Here is a 19830-nt window from a genome sequence, read left to right as displayed (position 1 = left end):
TTATTTTTTGTTGAATGTTTTCCATCAGTTACTGACCTCTGAACCACCTGATCCTGGGGCAGTGTGTGGTTGTCCTTCAGTAAGAGGCGGGGTAACTCCAGGAAGTACACGCCTCCACCCTCTGTTCCAATACAAAGCAAGTCACATGACTTCAGCAAGAGGAGGACAGTTACCCGAGTGGCACTGAGAGAAAAAAAAAAAAAAAGAGAGACATGTGCAAGTGAGTGACTGTTTCTGTTTAACTCATTAACTCTGTTTAATTCTCTTCTCTGATATTCCACCTGCAGCTCTCTATGCCGGGTCTTCCTGGGAGGCTATAGTTGCCCACTTCCTGCAGACAGACCACACCCTCTTTTTTGACCCCTCCCACCTCTCTGGAGGCTCCTGCCACCAGCTCCCACAGGTGAATTGTGTTGTCATCCAATAGCGACAGCAGACGGCCCTATCGCAGAGTAAGAAGAGATAACATTTCATTTAAAATACGCTGTAGTAGCAGATGACGACTCGCACTCAGAGCAAATGGGATAGAACGCACCTGCCCAGGTAGGAAGTGGATCTGTGTGACAGCGGTGGTGTCTTTATGAAGGCCTGTGAACTCCACACCAGGGGCCCCATAGCTGTGAGGATCCAGTCAAGGAAACACACAACCTTTCTCCACCAGTTCATGGGCAGTGACAGAAAATACACACACTTATTCATGATTTCCCATGTCTGCTCCATTAGCAAAGATCAACAGAGCAAACATTTAAACAACAAGGCTGAATTTCACACTCATGTTGAAATGATGAGTATTACACAAGGTTCGTACACATTTTTCAAAGTCAAATTCAAGCACCTAAGGGTTATTTTAAATTTTTAACACCTAATCACTGGGGTAAAATACATATCTACAGGAATACATATACTCATGATTTTTTTTTTCACTTTTTATCACAATGATGTGCATTATATTATGCTATAAACATCGAAAAATGATGTTTCATAGTAGCAAACAGTTTAGAAATTAAACAGGAGAACACAAAGTTTAATCCAAAAAAAGGGAAACCACTTGGTGTTCTTCAGACACACTCACACTGAGACAAAGATTGAGATAAAAATATACCTGGAGTCGACCTGAGAGCACCTGCTAATTTTATTTTTTTTGACATAAAGTTTTATTTTTCAAAATGTTTCACCTCTCAGTAAGTAGCTTTGGCTTGACATCTAACCTGGCAGAGTTAAAATTAAAAATACAAAAACAATATCACATCACAAAGTTATAATTGCAAACACTTCAACTAAAATTCAAGCACTTTTCAGACCTTGAAAACACAACATTGAAATTCAAGCATTTTCGAGGACTTCAAGCACCCGTACAAACCCTGATTATATGATTAAATCAAATAAAATTTTATTTATATAGAGCCAAATTATAACAAAAATTATCTCATGACACTTTACACATAGAGCTGGTCCAAACCAGACCATCAAGCCAATTTACAGAAACCAACAGAATCCTCCAGGAGCAAACACTTGTGAGTGGTGACAGTGGAAGGAAAAACTTCTTTTTAACAGACAGAAACCTGGAGCAGACCCTGACTCCTGGAGGATGGATGTCTGCCTTGACCAGTTGGGTTAAAGAGAGGGTAAAGGAAGAGAAAGACAGAGAGGGAGAGAGACTGGGGGAGAGGGAGAGAAGTAGGGGGAGACAGAAGGATGCAACTGATGCACAGATAACTGAACTAGAACTGTCAAAAGTAGATCACATGGTGTTAGTATGATGACTAAAAACCAGAACAAAGGTCCATGACTGTTAATACTACTATTACATAACAAGTATGATGATGAACAATGATCTGTTTCTAATAAATTAACGGCCAATATGAACTTTCTGCATCCTGTGCGATCGACTGACCATGAGGGAAAGGAGGCATCGCTTTGGTCAAAAAAACAACCCATCAACATCTGGCTTTTATAAGTCTTACAGAGTACAATCAGGTACAATCAGCACTCTTCTTCAATCGAATGACTCTGCTGATTCAAGGGGAACTTGTGTGAAATCATCTGTTCCCTGTTTTCCATTGTATGGTATTCAAAGCAACAAAACTGAGAAATTGACAGAGTGGCAAACTGCATGTTTATGTGGTTCAACTAAGGACGCCCAAGTGACACGTCCCCAAGCGACCAACACAATCTCCACTCTGATCAATGTAATATGTGTTTAAAATATACATATATGTGCATACAAGTAGGGACGATGCAATCTGTTACACATCCTTCACATTTTCTTTTTTCTTGCTAACAAATGTGAATAAACAGATGACTGGGAGGATCAGAACCTAAGACTATGAACATGGTTAAAAGGGTAATTCTGAGCTGTAAACCAGCACAAGCATACTGGTTAGGTGCAATAGTGGGGAAGAAATTAGAGCGCTCTAAGAAAACTCACAGCAATTACCAACACCAGATGACGCAGATACTCAAAACCACTTGTGTATGTGTGTGTTTGTGTGCGTAATCTTTACAGGGTCCTCCCTTTGTTAGACCAGTAAATGAAGCTGAACTGAATAAAATAAAAACTACTCTGCAAACGGCCATATAGACAATGTGGCTAAATTGGGATAAATTGAGAATAAGCACACACCCGCTAGCAGCTGTGTGGAACAAAACACATAGACACACTGCTTACATAAGTCTGTCGGAATGTGGATTAAAAAATGGTGAAAAATACAAGAAAATGTGGGTAGTTCGCAGTTTGACACACGCCTGAACTAACAGCTGGTTTTCTAGAGTTCAATAACAAGCCTTTTTAATTGCCGTCTGTTGCGGGATTGTCTCAACTAAATTTCCTTTCTTTCCACATTTCTTTCATCCTTTCCACCTTAAAACCTTCCTTGCTCGTCGCCTTCCAGCACCGCTCCCCTGGAGGCCCCGATGAGTGTTATACTAGCATTCCACAGTGCTGTCACTTCCTGTCGCCAGGTTTTATTCACTGCAATAACACATGCCTCAGACAGCTGGAGGTGGAGGTGTGAGGAGAACGTTTACTCACGGGTCATGAACCAGTAATGCATGTCCAGATAAAACCGAGTGACACAGGAACCCAGACGGTGCATTAGTGAGAGGGTGCACTTTCTACTTCCTCCTGTAATCTAACCAAAAGTTGAAGCGAGACAAAAACTGTTTGGGGAAATGTGTCAAACAGCTGCGTTACAGTGAGATAAGAAGTAAACTAGAGTGGAGTTTTTTTTTTTTTTTATTTAACCCTTTTAAGACTGCCAATATAAACAGGCCGCCCAGGGGTCTTCATGTTTTCTTTGCCAGAAAAGTGTCAGAAAATGTCTTTTTGCCGATTCTTTTGCATGTTTATTTTCACAAAGAACTTAACTTTCAGTATCTGGCCATTAATTATCATTATTATAAATAATAAATGCTTAAAACAGGGTGATTTAGTAAAAAAAGAAAAAAAAAAGGACTTTAAGTTTTTAGATTATCAGAAACATCTGTAAGTGTCCATAATGAGACTTTTTGAGATTGCAAAAATAAACTTTCAACTATTTTACATCTGCTCAAACATGCTTTTTGGTCTTTAACATTCAGTATCCATATTATAGATTCATATTTGTTGTTATTGTCAGGCATTTTTTAGCCTGTGTGGACATCTCTGAAACAGTTCCTTTCTATTTGTAATAGAGTCCCCTTAGAGCAGTGGTTCCCAACCTTTTTTGACTCATGACCCCATTTTAACATCAAAAATTTCTGGTGACCCCAGGCATTCAAAACGGAGAAATTTTTTTGCTAAAATGATCATGTAATAGTTTACTATACTATGTTACAAATAAATGTTAATTTTAGACAACATTTAGGCTATATAATGTATATAATGCAAATTTTTGGTGTCTGCTTCTCAGTTTGGAGATGTCGTAGCAGGGCCAGGTGGATGAAGAAATCTTTCCATTCTCTGTTCGGTCCGGTTTTTCTGACTGTGTTCGGGTAGGTTGAAGTGTAGTAACAGTCACATGATCAGGTCATTTAAGATATGCCCTCTCAGATATTATATCCTGCATTTTATTTGAACTTGATTTTTATTAGGAAAAGTGTGTGGTGTTTTAATTGTAATGAAAAATCTATTGAATCATTAAATATTTATTAGTAATTTTATTTTTTTCAATTACTAGAAATTATTTAAAAAAAAAAAAAATTCAATTACTAGAAATTTCAGGCAACCCCATTTGAATTCCAGGCAACCCTATGTGGGGTTGCGACCCCAGGGCTGAAAAACACTGCCTTAAAGTGTTATATGATGTTGGAAACCTCAAAATCTCAGCTTTCTGATGCCATATGAATTTTGTGGATGGTGCAAACAGTTCAGAAGTTACAGTAATTTTAATGCTGTAAAGTGCAAAATGCATTGTCGGAGAAATTGCAGTTATTAAAGGGTTAAGACATTTTAAGACCTAGAGTTCATTTCATTGGATTTTAGGCTTTATATGGACAAGTAGAAACTCTGAAGAAAGAAATAATTATATCTGTGTGCACCCAAGTGAAAAAAACAATGAGGCATATTTGGGCTCAAAAGAAAGAAAAAAACCCACTCCCCTGTAGAAAAAAAATAAAGACATAAATAAGAGGTCCTGAAAACACATGGACAGCAGTGGTTTGTAACCATGAAACAGCAACCACTGCTCATTCATCACAATACTATACAGCAGTTTCACAAATGTTGGATGGCTGTTGAAAAAAATGCAAAGAAAGCTGTCAGAGCATGAAGAGAAAAATAAGACCGCTAATGACTATTTAAGACTGGGTCAGAGCCTTGACACTTGGCTGGTCTGTGCATCCTCTGACAGGAATCAGACCGCTACCGTCTCCAGTTCCAAACTTTGTCGTTCCACACAAGCCCAAATAAATACTGCAGGTTGGACGGGCGGCGGAGGAGCTGTCGAACAGTGTGGCAGAGGCAGCGCTGTTTAAGAGAAAACGCTAACAAAGCCAGAGTGTGATGAGAAAACCTCGCAGTCAGCTCCACTGGGGCACAGCGTCACACTTCCTGATCATGGTGATGTCAGTTGACAGCTGGTGGTGGTGGTGGTGGGATGGGGAGGGGGGGGGGGAGATTCCCTGGTGATGATGTCATCACCTCCGCACAGTGACAGCTGCGGACGAAGACGGAGTCCCGCTTCGTATAACCTCATTATAAGTTTGAGTGTGTCTTGTCTGAATTAAGCTCCTCCTGTTTCCCTATAGACTCTGCTCAGTGGCCAGTATTACACACCTGAGATACATATTAACAGCACTATAGACAAAACAGCTGACCAGTGTCCAATTCATTCATTCATTAGAAGCTACACAGTAATTCATAAACACTTTTTTTGTACCATCACAAGGCAAAGATGCAACCCTTAGGCCATTTTGGGCCACACCTAAGCCACAATATTGCAGACTTAATTTAAGTTATTCAAATTATCTGCTTTAGTTTCCTATTTTTTGTACATAGACAAGTTTATAATAATGGCCCAATATGATGTAACATCAGAATTTTGTCAAAAAAAAAAAAAAAAAAAAAAAAAAAAAAAAAGTTACATTTCTTTTCTTGGACCCCAGCCCCCTTTCACCAGTGTGCCCAAGTCTTCCACAAACTTGAACAAAACACTGTATTTATTTAACATTTTGTACAAATAAGTGGTCAGTTTAGTCAAACAACATTTTCTTGGGGAAAGCCCCCCAAAATCCCACAACCACAGAACCTAAACATCATTGGAAACCTAGGGAAAACCCTGGGTGCCCTTGTGTGGACTGTGATGAATGTCTGTTGACATAACTGTGCTGTCATCTTTAACGAATATTTTGATGTGGATTTTCATAATTCATCCATTCAATACTGAACTGAGAAAATCTTGAATAAGGTCTTTACAGATTGTAAAATTTGGAGGATGTAATTCTTTTCTTTACTATTTACAACAATTAATTAATAAAAGTAAAACAAAATGATCTGAAGATAACCTATTGGGGTGAATGAATGTAGATTCTGAGAGAAGAATACAGTCATGGAAAAAATTATTAGACCACCCTATATTTTCTTCAGTTTCTTGTTCATTTTAATGCCTGGTACAACTAAAGGTACATTTGTTTGGACAAATATAATGATAACAACAAAAATAGCTCATAAGAGTTTAATTTCAGAGCTGATATCTAGCCATTTTCCATGTTTTCTTGATAATAACCAAAATCACTTCAGGTCTTACATCAATAGCTATGGCATTGTACTGACAAAAACAGTGCTTTTAGACATTCCATGTTTTCTTTTCTGTCTGTTTTAGTCACATGATACACACAGGAGTTAGTGCTTCACTGCATAATCATTGTTTCTGATGATTTTGATGGTCTAATAATTTTTTCCTGCGACTGAACATGATCAGTCACTGGAACATTCTCAATGTTTTTTTCAGCCAAACTTAATATTAGCATCCGTGTGTATCTGGACCACAACCCTACCCCGTGTATTATCATTATGGTATGGCAATATTACGCACACCTATAAAGCTCCCCATTACATTTAATATTGCTTGCACAGAGGTCCAAATTCTGTCAGTTAAGGGCAAAAAAAAACAAAAAAACAAGAGAAAAGTTATTAAGTAGCTCTTAGGTCTCTCGTCATGGACATAATCATCAGTCGAAGGGAAAATTTAGTCTGACAGCAGCATTTGATAAAAGGCTCAGCCACACTTGCCTTTATTTTCAGTGGGTAATTTTTTTTAACATATGGCGATTAAACATTTTGATAAACATCAAGAAATGCTTAAATTGAAAAGATGTGGATAAAAAAAAACAAAAAACAGAAATGATAGATGAAAGGAGCGGCTGCAAATTCTCAGGATGCCTGGCCAGGAACATCAGAGTTTTGATCCACAGTTCAAACACACAGACTGCAACACCAAACCCTAAAGACAGTCAGGTCAGTGGTCGGTAAAGAGCTGGAAACACTGACTCAAAGCCGTAATTCAAAGGCCTGTTCAATCCCGTCTGGAAATGAAAATGCAAAGCATCAACAGAAGCGATGAAAACAACCACAGATATTCACATAAAAGCAAGAACAGGCGCAGAAAAGACTCTTTCAGATGTGAAAAAATGCTATGATGCTTAGAATGTTAAAATGAATGTTCGCAACAGAACATTTAATACATTTTCAAGCTTGAGTAAGTCATTTAATTCACCAGAGAAACCTGTTGATGCACACAATGATCTCACTGGTGATCTGTGCAAAGAGCCTTGCATTTTCTGAGTGTGTAATGTGTAAAGATCTACAGCCCTGCTCACTAGCAAACCCTGAAATGCACACAATGAAGGCCTACAGTAACTCATAATCACTGAATCACTGTCTCTTCCTCGCACACACACAAACACACAAGTGTGATTGCCCGGTGATGCAGAGAGAGAGCGTTAGCAAGGATAAAGCGATTTCACGGTCTGAATACAGACAAACAGAAGGCATTGTCCTCCGTGCGGACACATAGGCAACAGCGAGCACGCCCTACACACACACATGCACACACACACACACACAGATATATGCATCCACATGAAGATAGGAATGGACAGGAAGGAAGGACGGATCGCTGGAGCTGACCACACACAGAAAGAGAATCAGACAACTGCAGCCAGAGAAAAAAGTTCAAGTGTCAGACTTCAGACAACACAAGTTAAATTTCCACACTTCATAAAGACGACATCGTCTGTGCACGTTTTCTCCAACTGCCTTTCTTCCCAACACACGCTACACAGTCCCAAACTCTTCAGATGTTTGGCAAACGACAGTCTAACACAAGACAAGCCAAACAACTCCACCCACCCACTAGAGAAACAATCCTGTCTCATTTGCATCCTCCCCCTCAGCTGGTACCTCCCCACCTCCCACTCTCCCCCCCTTTTGTGTCCCACTCGTTCAGTGTTAAGACTGAGGCAGCCAAACCTAAAACAGTGGATGTATTTGACTGTCAAACTACAAACGGTGTACAACCTGTTTACTCAGTGGGACCTCACCCTGTCCGTCAACACAGACAACCCGTCCAACTTCATGGGTGGCCGACGTGTGTCCACTGGAGGTGTGACGTCACTGGCTTTACAGTCCACGGCTCACTCTGAATGGATCGCATCCCCATTGTTGACATTACTCCTCATGGCTACTTGTTGAAAACACTTTACAGAAGTCAAACATAAGTCGCAGCAGTTGTGTATAGTGTAAAATGTGTGTTTAATACGAACATCATCATTCTGTGATGAATTCAGAATAAAGGTGTTACTACAATATGATTATGACATCCGCACTGTTATACATCTTTGAAAGAATCACTCAAGAAGAATTTTGGGTGGGATCAAGTATCAAAAAGAGAATATATTCTATTGACCGAATATATTTTATCATAATGATGCCACATATTGGCATTTTTATTAAAAACATGACAACACTATTAAGATTCTTCTGCCTGTTAGACTTACTGTATGCCATTAAGACTCTAAGAAGACTTTGCACATAGTTTAAGTAGTCAAATCTATGAAACTGACACCATAATGCCTTTAAATAGTGAATAAATATATCATTTTAACATTTTATAGCAGTGCTTCCCATACCTTTTCAGTTCAAGACCCAAACTTACAAAAGTACGTCATCGATTGCTCATCTACATTTTTACAAAACCTTCCACCATCAACCATCATTTTTGGTCTTTTTTTCTTCTACACAATTTTTGACATGTTACAACTTTTAGTCTTGTGTCTTTTACATCATTTTTGGTCTGGTTTCATCATGACCATCTTGTTTTGCCATTTTCATCACATGGCTTTGTGATAGGTTTATAAACTCATCCAGAGAACACTCTTCTGTTTCAGTTACTTGAATGGCTCAAGTGTCATTACTATTATATATTTTGCTCTTTACTGGTGACTGTATAAAAAAAACAGCACCATACTCTGCCTTAATTTGGGTCCTGACCCTGAGTTTGTAAAACACAGCTTTAAAAAGGTATTTTCTTATTAATTTACACAGATATTATAATGTACTTTATGACTATTGCCTCCCAGTGTACAATGCATCACAGAATGGCTGCATAATGATACAGTACCATCGTAAGTGCAGGTAACATACTGTGATAGAATTGTATCTTGACTTACTTTGACACCTTCCCCAAAAATAATTATGTATAGGTGTCAGGAAAAAGTCTGAGAGATAAAAACTGAGTAGAACAGAAAGAGAAGAGAAGCTATGTTAGAATATTAAAGGTCCTCACATTTTCCTTGAGTATAAAGGGTGAAGAGATACTATGATCGAAGGACAGAATGAGGGTGAGAAGAAAAAGAGGAAGGGGTGACATAAGGGTGAATCACAGTCTGCGTCTAATTCAGGCCATCAAATGTAATGCAAAATGGACTGGGAGTTATAGTCAACACAAACTATGAAAAAGAACATGTGGGCCGACAAATTAGTCTACAGCAAAACCCACAGTCTGAAACACAGGATCCAAACTAATTAATGTGAAGTAAAAGCTGAACATTCTGTTGTTTCATTACAACTACAAAGCTATTGTGTTTTAATGTCATTAAACCCCGAACAAGCAGAATGTAAATTTATTGCCCTCACCACAAACTGTGAAAATTTGTTGACCTAGTGGATGGAAAAACAACGCAAGAATCCTTTGTGTTGAGCAGCTGGAATGGTTAACGTCTCAGGAAACTGTGTGAAAAGTCATTTTATTTCTATTTATTCAGCCCTGATTTCAATATGCAACCACAATGTCTCCAATGATCATGACTCACGGGGCAAAAGTACAGATTGCTCTACAATTTCAAACAACCCTTTGACACAAGTGTTGCATTGGACTGGACGCATTTACTGCAAACACAAAGCAAGGTCGATAAAAACTGAACAAAGCCTCTGATCCTAGAGCCAAAAAAACGCTCCGGCATTCAGAGATCAGGTCTGATGAATCAGTTCAACGCAGGGCGATCACGCAGTGGAGTGTCATTGTGTGTGTGACCAACAGGATGTGAGACAGACTGAGGGAGAGCTGACAGCTTGAGCACACCCACAAACACTCACATCAAAGCTCTGTTGCATGTGTGTAAATATTAGCTCGTCCTCCGGCTGAAGAAAGGCCGATACTGGAGCTTAGCGGTCGCAAAGTTTCAGGGTGACTCAATATGGACCGGTTTGACCAGATGAAGTCCAGTATCAGGCATTTTATGGAGCTGATGCATGTATGTGTGCAATCTAATACTGAAACTCACCTTCTAAACCAGGGGAGTCAAATTCATTTTAGTTCAGGGGTCACGTACAGCCTAATATGATCTCAAGTGGGCGGGACAAGTGTAATAATGACAAAAAGAACAATAAAATCCCATTATGAAAATGTTCACAGCTACAAAGTTACCTTAAAAATCTGAATAACATGAACAACTTAAAATTTCTTAAGAAAAAGTGCAATTTTATCAATATCATACTTCAGTTTATCATTTACATTACAATTTACAGATCATAGTGGATCTACAAATATGCAAAAGAGTTAGTAACAGCGCTTACTTCTCTTAAGAGGTAGGTTTGTTCAGGTTATTCACATTTTTTGTGACAGGATAGTTTATAAGTGTAAACATTTTCATGTAATTTTACTTTTTTACCATAAAACAAAGAAAAAAAATTAAAGTGGGCGGTATTTATTCAAGATTCAAGAACATTATTGTTATATGCACAGTAGCACTAAGAAATGAAATTCTTACTTTGCGAGTTCCCTTCACATGACTAACATAAACAATTAAACTAAAGTAAAATGAAATAAAGGAAATAAACTGTACACTAAGCAAGGAAAAATAAATAAGTAAAAATAAAATAAAGTGAGTACTCTGTGCAAAGAGTAGCCTAAGTGTATCAAGGTGCAAAAAAAAAAAAAAAAGCTAATTTATAGGTCATTAGGCTAGTATTTTACTGGTCTGACCCACTTGAGATCTAACTAATCTGTATGTGGAACCTGAACTAAAATGATATCCACATCCTTGATCGTCAGTATAATTTTTACATTTCACAAACTTATCCCACGGGCCAGATTGGACCGTTTGTAAGGCCGGTTTTGGCCCATGGACCGTATGTTTGACACCTGTGTTCGAAACCATCACTGACGCGTTCATTTTAACAAAACTTCAAGTCTGATGTGCTGAGCTGCAGACTTTTAAAGCTCTTCAGTCTGCAGGCACTTCTCATCCCAGGGAACTGCGCTGGTAGTCTTGGAAACCAGCTCAAAAGCTCCCTTTATTAAGGCTAGACTCAGCAACAAAGCTCTTACTCAATCTGCACACATGCACACACACACATACACACACAGTCACAGAGGGAGGGTTAACCCAGGCCAGCGCAACATGCATTCCACGACAGGAGACAGACTCCTCAAGATCACCCCCGAAACCCCCACCCATGATCTCTCTCAGCACACACACAAAACACACACACACACAAAAAACTCCACACCACATTGTCCCCTTCCCTTTGCTGAGCCCCAGTCTGTGGTCGAAGCAGAAACTCTCAGAGCGTAATATGACTCTGCCTTTCTAAACATGCAGAGAGTGAGAGAACGAGAAAAAGAACGAACAAGTAAGAAACTTAAGCAAACCGCTGAAAAAGAGGACATGTGAACAAGAGGAGAAACCGAGCCAGGATTCAAACTACAAATCTTGCAATTTTCGACTCTTTCTTTGTAACAGGGTCAATAAACTCTACATGGATGTTTTATTTTTTTTAATCATAACCCCAAAATACTCTTACCACTCTATAAACAGTGTGCACTGTTTGAGCATCAGTGTGAGGGTTGAAAAACACATCTGGCACTACAGGATTAAAGTGTGTATGCGTTTGATGTAGAACTACAAGGTGTGTTAGGAAGGACAGAGGTCAAAGCCAAGGCAAAGAATTTACTAGATTACTACGGAATGTGGACAAACATGACCGCAGTAATTCCAGTGAAACGTCTATAAAAAGGAGGAAGAACTGCACAATAACTATCAGGATAACAAAAGTTTAGTCGGTGATAAATTGCACAAATAACTGCAGTTAATAATTTGTTTGATTTCGGTTCCTTTGATCATAGCAGAAGCAATATTTAACTCTAAAAATTAAGTGGAGCCATTTATTAGTATTTAACACTGGAAAAAGACTCAATCAAAACTGCATTTCTGTTTGCACTTCAGGCTTTGTCAACAAAATCTGCACTGAGAAGATTGGACATGAATAATTTATATATGCAAAGCCCATTATTGTCGTATATAAAGAGATTACAGATAATAACAGGTACCAAAGGACGCCCAGTGGCTCACCTCATAAACACCTCATATAATAGAGTGCATCTGACATAGACTAAGACCAGGGTTCGATCCTGACCAGAGACATTCCCCTACTCTCTTCCTCCCCTTAATTTCCTGTCTCTCTGTACTTAATCTGTCAGATAAAGTTAAAATGTCCAAAATAAAGCTTAAAACAGAAGGTAAGTACCTTCAGATGAAGGGGTTGTAAATGGATTACGTCATTACATCTCAAAAAGGGAAAAATTATGTGAAAATAGGGAAGAAATATGACTTTTCCTGACCATTTATCATGATTATGCAAAATAATTGCTGTAACCTCAAATAATTGTGGGAGGGCGATTATGTAATAAAGCATAAAGGCTCAAAGAGGCTTCATATGGGACCCTTTGGATGACCCCGAGGCTGAGGTTGGGAGCCACTGCTATAATACCAAGCTTAATTTCTGAAACAAGATGCTGCATTCTGTTAAAATTCTTACATAATGACTCATTTGCAGAATTTCCCTGAGGGTATATATTTCTCGACTTTTAAGAAACTCCAACAGCAGCTGGGACTCTGTTAAACTGTAGGGTAACTAGTTGAATTTTTTCAGTATCAGTCATGTGGTTAGAGTAGGTATAGGCGTGTAGTGAAGTTATTTAGCCTCCCTCTCTGTCTCTTCACACTCCCTTGTCTTCACTGCCTGTGTTTATCTCTATCTCCTCCCTCCCTCCATCCATCCATCTCTCTCTGAGGTGCCTGGTACCACCACCCTCTCTCTCCCTCTCTAAGCTGCAGCTCAAAGAGTTGATTCTCCAGCCTAATGCATCTCTGTATACCACATACAGCCACAGCTCACTAATAAATGTGTACAAATAGACTTAATCGCATATACAGTTGCTATGAACGTACAGTCAGATCTAAACAGTGGTGTTTTTGTGACGGTAAATCCTTTTACATGCTCTCTGCTGCAACTCATACACTCCCAAATGAAACACGCGAAACGAACGTGTAACACATGAGTCAAGCGTGAAACGTGAGGCATACATGCAAAACAAAGTCCTTAGAATGTGTTTTCAAATACCAGACCTTCTCCTTCTCTACGGGGCTGATGCTCACCTAGCTGATCTGTAAACCGAGAGGAAACCCTCACAGCGGCTGAACCGACGCACACCAACTGCAGACAACATTGTGTTCAAACTGCAGGCAAATGTGGCCCAAATCCAATTTTTTTGCCCATATGTGGCCTGTACCTGATCTGTTAAAAACAGTTTGAAAAGCACAAATCCAGTTTTTTCAAATCCAACCCAGGCCACTTTCTGATGTGGTCCTAAATCCGATATGCATCTGATATTTTGTAATGCAACTTCTGTCTGAACAGCCAGGTCACATTTATCCAACCTTTACATCATTGAAATGTGACAAATGTCACAATTCTGCATCCCTGGAGGAGAAGTGACGTGAAAAACATATTTACTTCCGTAAACACAGTGCGTGCCTGTGTGGTCACGTATTACATCAGGACCTCTTTTGCGCATGCGGGTCACCTCAGGGCCGCATTCAGTTCATACTCAAAACTGATAGAAGTCGTATTTAATGTGTAATGTGTATGAACGAGCCTACAAACAAATCAGATTTCACCAAAAAATCCAAATTGTCCATTAAGACCTGCTGTCTGAACGTAGTCTAATGAAACCCGTTACCATCGATAGCATGTCGCAGGGCTGTGTGGCGTGGACAGAGCATGAGCTCATGAGTTGCTGGAATTTTTGAAACTAGTGACACGCTGAGCCAAATTATGGCTCTGCAGCAAAGCCAAACCAATACTCGTTTCCAGTCGGCTCAGTGTTACTCAGTGTTCCATCTCATCCTGTGTTGGTCACAGAGAAAAGGCCCTACGCTGCCATTACCAGGGGGCTGGGGGTTACATTCATTCCCTCTGACCACAAGCTAAAAAACACAATCATGGTGTTACAGTAGAGGCATGTCATTCATAATCTTGTTTTGATGTTGCATTTCTGGCCAACAATCTTATTGAGTAGATATCATTTTATGTGGTGTGGTGACAGTACTACAGCTGAGAGCACAGCATGGAAACTAGCGGTCAGATAATTAAAAAGGAGGTAAACAAACAGCCTATTATTTAGAGAACTGCAGCTGAATTATCAATAAGGCGCATCCAATATTAGATCATATATCATGTGATGTATACTGCTTCACTGTGTCACAAATCAGAGTCATATATAGGCTAGAGCCCGAACAATATGGAATTTTTAGGGCTGATGCCAATACAAATATTGGGGGGCTGAAAAAAGCCAATCTCCAACATAATGGCCGATAACAGATATATTGTCTGATATATGAAATAAGAACACAGGATATAATAGTCTTATATTAGATAATGGTGGACATGAGGATTAACAGTTGCATCTTTGTTTATCTCTCAAAGATAATTTACACAACTTTAAAACGCCACATAATAGTCTTATATTAGACTAGTATGGGACCCGTGGGGAACCATGGGTTATAGATGTGGTAGCTTTTATGCTGGGGAGAGCAGACTTTTGGGAAAGATGTGAGTCTATATTTTAAAAGTAGTGACATAAAAATTGTTAGGTAAATCATTCTTTAAAATGTAAGCAACAATTAATATATAGTATTAATACCCAGGCGCCAATGCAGAATGAAGTTGAGGTACACGGAAGTGCACAGATGGGGGCGGGGTCCATGATTGTGTGTGTGCGTGTGTGTGGGGGGATGGATAGTGGTCTGTGGTTGTCAAAGTGAAACTGAACACACTTTACTATTCCTCTAACTCTCCGGGTAGCACAGATACAAAGCAGAGCGACAGAATCTCCACACAGCAAAAGTTAATACATCAGTTACAAATTGACCGATGTTGATTAATCACTGATATGCTATAATCAGTCCGATTAGATTAATTGGTCAGGCTCTAATATAGGCAATATCTTTAAATATCTGGGCACATATTGTATGATGACAAGAAAGACAAACAAACATGGGAGAGTGACCATGACACATAATTCAGAAGAGGAATCTGACCAAACAAGACAAAACAAAATGCTCAAATTTAACAGAAGCCTGGCACAGACCAGAAAACCAAACTATGCAATCTACGCTGCAGTCCGACACACCAACGGGTCATTTAATGCAAACTATTTCTTCATTTAATTTACTGAAAATGTTCTATACTAAGATATGTATCATTCATGCAAATCCTCATTGTTAGTTACTTTAAAAAGGTATTTGCTTGTAGTAGTGTACCATATATGAAACCAGAAATTGCCCAAAATAATAAATCTATATAGTGTGCTAAATATTATTATAACCCATGTAAGTAAACGCCACAATTATAAAATCAGATTGTAAGGAAATGGTTGAAAAATCCCTCTAATAAAGCAGAAAGAAGTGACAGATCAGTGCTTTTCAGTGGTGCAGACGGTGCAGCTTCCCACAGTGACTGACAGCGCCCACAGCATTTCACTGCTCTGCTGAACTCACGTTATATAAACAGATCAGCTGCAGATACAGCTGATTGGTATTTCCTCAATAGTCATACAACACCATGAGGCTCAGTTGCAGAAAAAGCAACTGCGAGGAAACGGCAATTCACTTTGGCCTTCAAAAGGACGACAGCAGCGGGCTTTGTGTAAACACTTGCAATGAGGAAGCGCAAAGACTCTTAAAGTATACGTCTTACACTATGACCTGAGCAAGACAAGACATCAAGAAGTAAACAACACCAAATTAAAAAAAAAAAAAAAAAAAAAAAAAAAAAAAAAAGAGCATAACGCTTCCGTTACCACAAACCTCTCCAGCAGTTGCACTGCAGAGAAGACAGTGAAACATACAGAGCAGCGTCTTAAAAATGCAAACTGAAGGATACACTTTGATGGCTCCTGATTTTGTGCCGATGGCCATGAGATGCAGCTTGGGGTCAAAGGCCAAAGCGCTGGGTTGATGGGGAAAACCATGCTCCACAGTCTATAAGAGAAAAACACAGAGAAAAACACATTAAGAAGAGTGAACACAGGACAGAAGACAATGAAAAACAGTCACATTTACAGTATTTTTCTGACATCATTCCCTTCAGATCCACCCTGCTGCATGTGTGTGTGTGTGTGTATGTGTGTGTGTGTGTGTGTGTGTGTGTGTTGGCGCTCAGGCCTGTCAGACTGTATAGTCAGCGAGGCGTCTTAAAGGGAGGACTCCTTTAATAAAGTTAGAGGAAAGTTCTTAAATGCACTGATGGGAGCAGCATTATTTTACTGCAGCGCTGTGCAGGACTTGTTAAATGGGATTAACATAAATTCACAGCTTTTTGCTCTCGCCCATATTAGGAGAAGAGAAGAGCGACAGCTGGGAAAGCACTTGATCCACACAGAAAAAAAATTAAGAGGATACCTTCCACTTACTCAAAAAAAAAAAAAAAGGATGAGGGGTTGTTAAACTTTTCTTTCTGGGGACCCCTGAGTTAAATTTAGGAATTAGAGAGGAGGTAAAACATTAACCTTTTTTCCTGTAAAACACTGACCTGACCCCTTGTAAACACACACAGATAAAGTCACATCAAAGTAGCACTCCTGTTGAGAGACCACCTCAGATAGTTGTGGCAGCTGGTACCAGACCTTCAAAAGTATGTGTGTGTGTGTGTGTGTGTCATCACAGTGAGACAAACAACTCTGTGGACTTCAGACACCGTTCAGCTTACTGGAATAATACACTGCGCTACAGATGGAGAAACATGTTTAAGTGTCTCACTTACACCTACTCACTCTGCTGTTGTCAGAGGCGCCTACACAGTGGGCGCTGATACGCTTTAAATAAACTTAAGTGTCTGTGAGATTCAGATCTGAGCCCTACATACTTTTTGCCACTTAATAACTACTTCTGCCGATGCTTTGTCTCATATCGTGCTTTTACAGAACGGCGCCCTGTTGTAAAGCGACTAAACTCAACTCAAACCCTATTTAAACGTGATAGAACAAACATGTATAATTATGCAGCTTAATGATATACAATTGACACTATTTTTGCCACAACAGGCATTCATGAACTAAAACGCTCAACCTCTTACACAACACAGAAAATCACAGTTGAAAGTAGAACTGTGTATTAATGAGAATCTGGTGATAAACAACATGACACAGAGGTGACAGTGCAATATAATGCAACACAAGAAGCAAGATTATGTATTCTGGGGGTTTAAAATCTAACTTTAATCATTTAGTCATTCATTTTTTTTACATAAAAGCACTGCTATGTGCATAACATTAAGGTTTTCCCTCAGCTTTCAGAGGCTCTTAACTCTTATAGTCAAGACTTAGACACAGGTGGTGATTTTGGCATTCTTCAAGGAATAAAATAGTATGCTTTTAAAAAAAAAAAAAAAAAGAGAGGATTTCATAATACTTTTCACCATTATTATTCAATGCTAAAACCATGAGGCAATAAAAATATAATAGCCAAAAAGCTTAAAAACTGAACTTACAAAGGAACTCCACTGAAGACCAACTACAACCATTATATGTGGGTAAAATCCTGTTAGTTAATTCCAATGCTCTCTGCGTCAAATGTCCCATTATTTTGGCTAAAGTGGTCCCCCAAAATGACTGCACATAAGCTTACAATGGTAGGGAATACCCTGAAATATAAATAAAACAAGTATCTGTTTTCTTACACCTCTAGTTGAAATGAACAGACATCTTTGTGATCAGACAGGGGTAAAGCAGCCAAACAAACTCATCCACATGTGTCAACACAGTATCAGAGTACCTAAATGTGTTGGTTTTTCTATTTAATGGATTAAAAATCCATCCTTCATTACTACTACTTTTATTTGATGTTGATGACCAACTCCCTAGGACCAATTTAGGAGGTCTTCTGTCTAAAATTCAAGTAAATTTTGTCGGATTCATCATTTCATTCCAAAGGGGTGCAAAGTGATGGTACTACACGCATCTAAATAATGTGGTTGTGGGGTCATTATTTCTGTCACCCACTGTGCATGTTAAATCATGGCTTACACCCTCAGAAAGTTTGGACAGCTCTGCTCTCTGGAACACTCTGCTCTACTTTTGGAGTGACACACTGTGCAGACAGACAGTGGCCTCACCTAAGTTCAAGGCCACAGCTCTGTGCAGTAGTGTGTGTAAGTGCAGACCATGTTAGTTTAGCTGCATCTCATCCCAAAAGATGACCTGCTACTGATATTTGACATGCAGGATTATCAATACACTCCAATGGTTTGACATATGGGTGCAGCAACCTACTTTTAGGCTCCACTAGTTTAGCAACAGTGGGCAAGGTGACAGCAAGCAGTGTGCCCAAAGTGGATCTGAAATGTGTTCGGGCCAGGATCGTCTAAATAGAGCCGACCAGTGGCCAGAGGGGAAGGCCTCCGGGGAAACGAGTCCCTGGAGATAAGCAGAGGAAGCTGAGATTTACTGTATAAGAATAGTTTCATGATGAGCAGACATGGTGCAAGAAGTATTCACTGATAGAATACTGAGGAAATACTCTAACACAAGCTCAAGCTCTGCATTAAAAGCTTATGTAAAGAATGAAAAGTCTAAGTAAATGCACAATATCATGATCCCAATCAACTTTTTAACAATGATATGTGATGTTTTGAGATTCATATTAGTGCTCTCCAAATGTGTGTGTTACATTTTTTGATCATGTTTCAGGTCGTTTCAGCTACATATGATGCAATCACTGTGAAAGCTTCATTTTCTATAGGATGATCAAAAGTTTGCAGCACTGATATTGAAGCTTGCTTTAAAAAATAACATAAAATAAATAAATAAATAGTGACAGTTTTTGATTCCAACCTGATCTTCACAAATTCCTCATGCTTTCCAAATGCATGCCATAACCTATATATGATTAAAGATGATCATTACCTCTGCATGAAACAGAACATACCAGCGCTTTTGAGCCTCACTAAATAAAAAGTGTATTAATGTAAATACATGTACACATATTACAACAACACACCAGATTAGAAGGCTGCTTGTACAATCTTGAGCAACTTTCATTCGTAAGAAAAATCAGTATTGCAACAGAAATATCCCTAAAGACCTGATACCACGTAAGAAGCAGTGGGAAATCAGTAAGGATATCCAGCCCTCATCACTGTCCTGAGAGAGTAATATTATCTTTAAGAGTTCACTCATCTTTTCTGACAGTCTTCTGCACTTCATCATAAACAGTGCACTACTGCCCTATCTGCTGCTGATGACAAATCTGCTACTGCTTGGTTCCATTATGCACCTCCTCACCTCATAACCATTACTGTATTGCACTACTGCTGCTACCGTCCATAGACTGGCATGTACACTTTAGTTTATTCTTTATACTGCTTATTTATTCACATTAATTTACCTCTTTTTTTAAAAATGCATGCATGTAACAAGGTGAGAGAAACATTATTTCAATTCTCTGTATTTGTGGTTTTCACTATACATGAAAATAATGAAAAAATGTGACCTGGAAAGTACCTATAGCTGA

The 19830-nt window shown here is 39.0% G+C and overlaps 1 protein-coding gene across 1 annotated transcript in view; it reads right to left on the bottom strand.

Annotated features, from left to right (window-relative positions):
• The window catches only part of llgl1 (LLGL scribble cell polarity complex component 1), a 51646-nt gene that overhangs the window by 30590 nt on the left and 1226 nt on the right, over positions 1-19830 (bottom strand). Inside the window, exons 2-5 of the mRNA XM_030141183.1 lie at positions 16205-16302; positions 536-617; positions 282-442; positions 37-183 (exon numbers count right to left, since the gene is read on the bottom strand). Coding sequence (XP_029997043.1) covers positions 37-183; positions 282-442; positions 536-617; positions 16205-16302 — 488 coding nt within the window. The remainder of the gene's footprint in view (positions 1-36; positions 184-281; positions 443-535; positions 618-16204; positions 16303-19830) is intronic.

Source organism: Sphaeramia orbicularis, chromosome 8 (assembly GCF_902148855.1).
Source record: "Sphaeramia orbicularis chromosome 8, fSphaOr1.1, whole genome shotgun sequence".
Taxonomy (NCBI): Eukaryota; Metazoa; Chordata; class Actinopteri; order Kurtiformes; family Apogonidae; genus Sphaeramia; species Sphaeramia orbicularis.
Note: the sequence above shows the minus strand (reverse complement) of the source record. Positions and strands in the feature narration are given on the sequence as shown.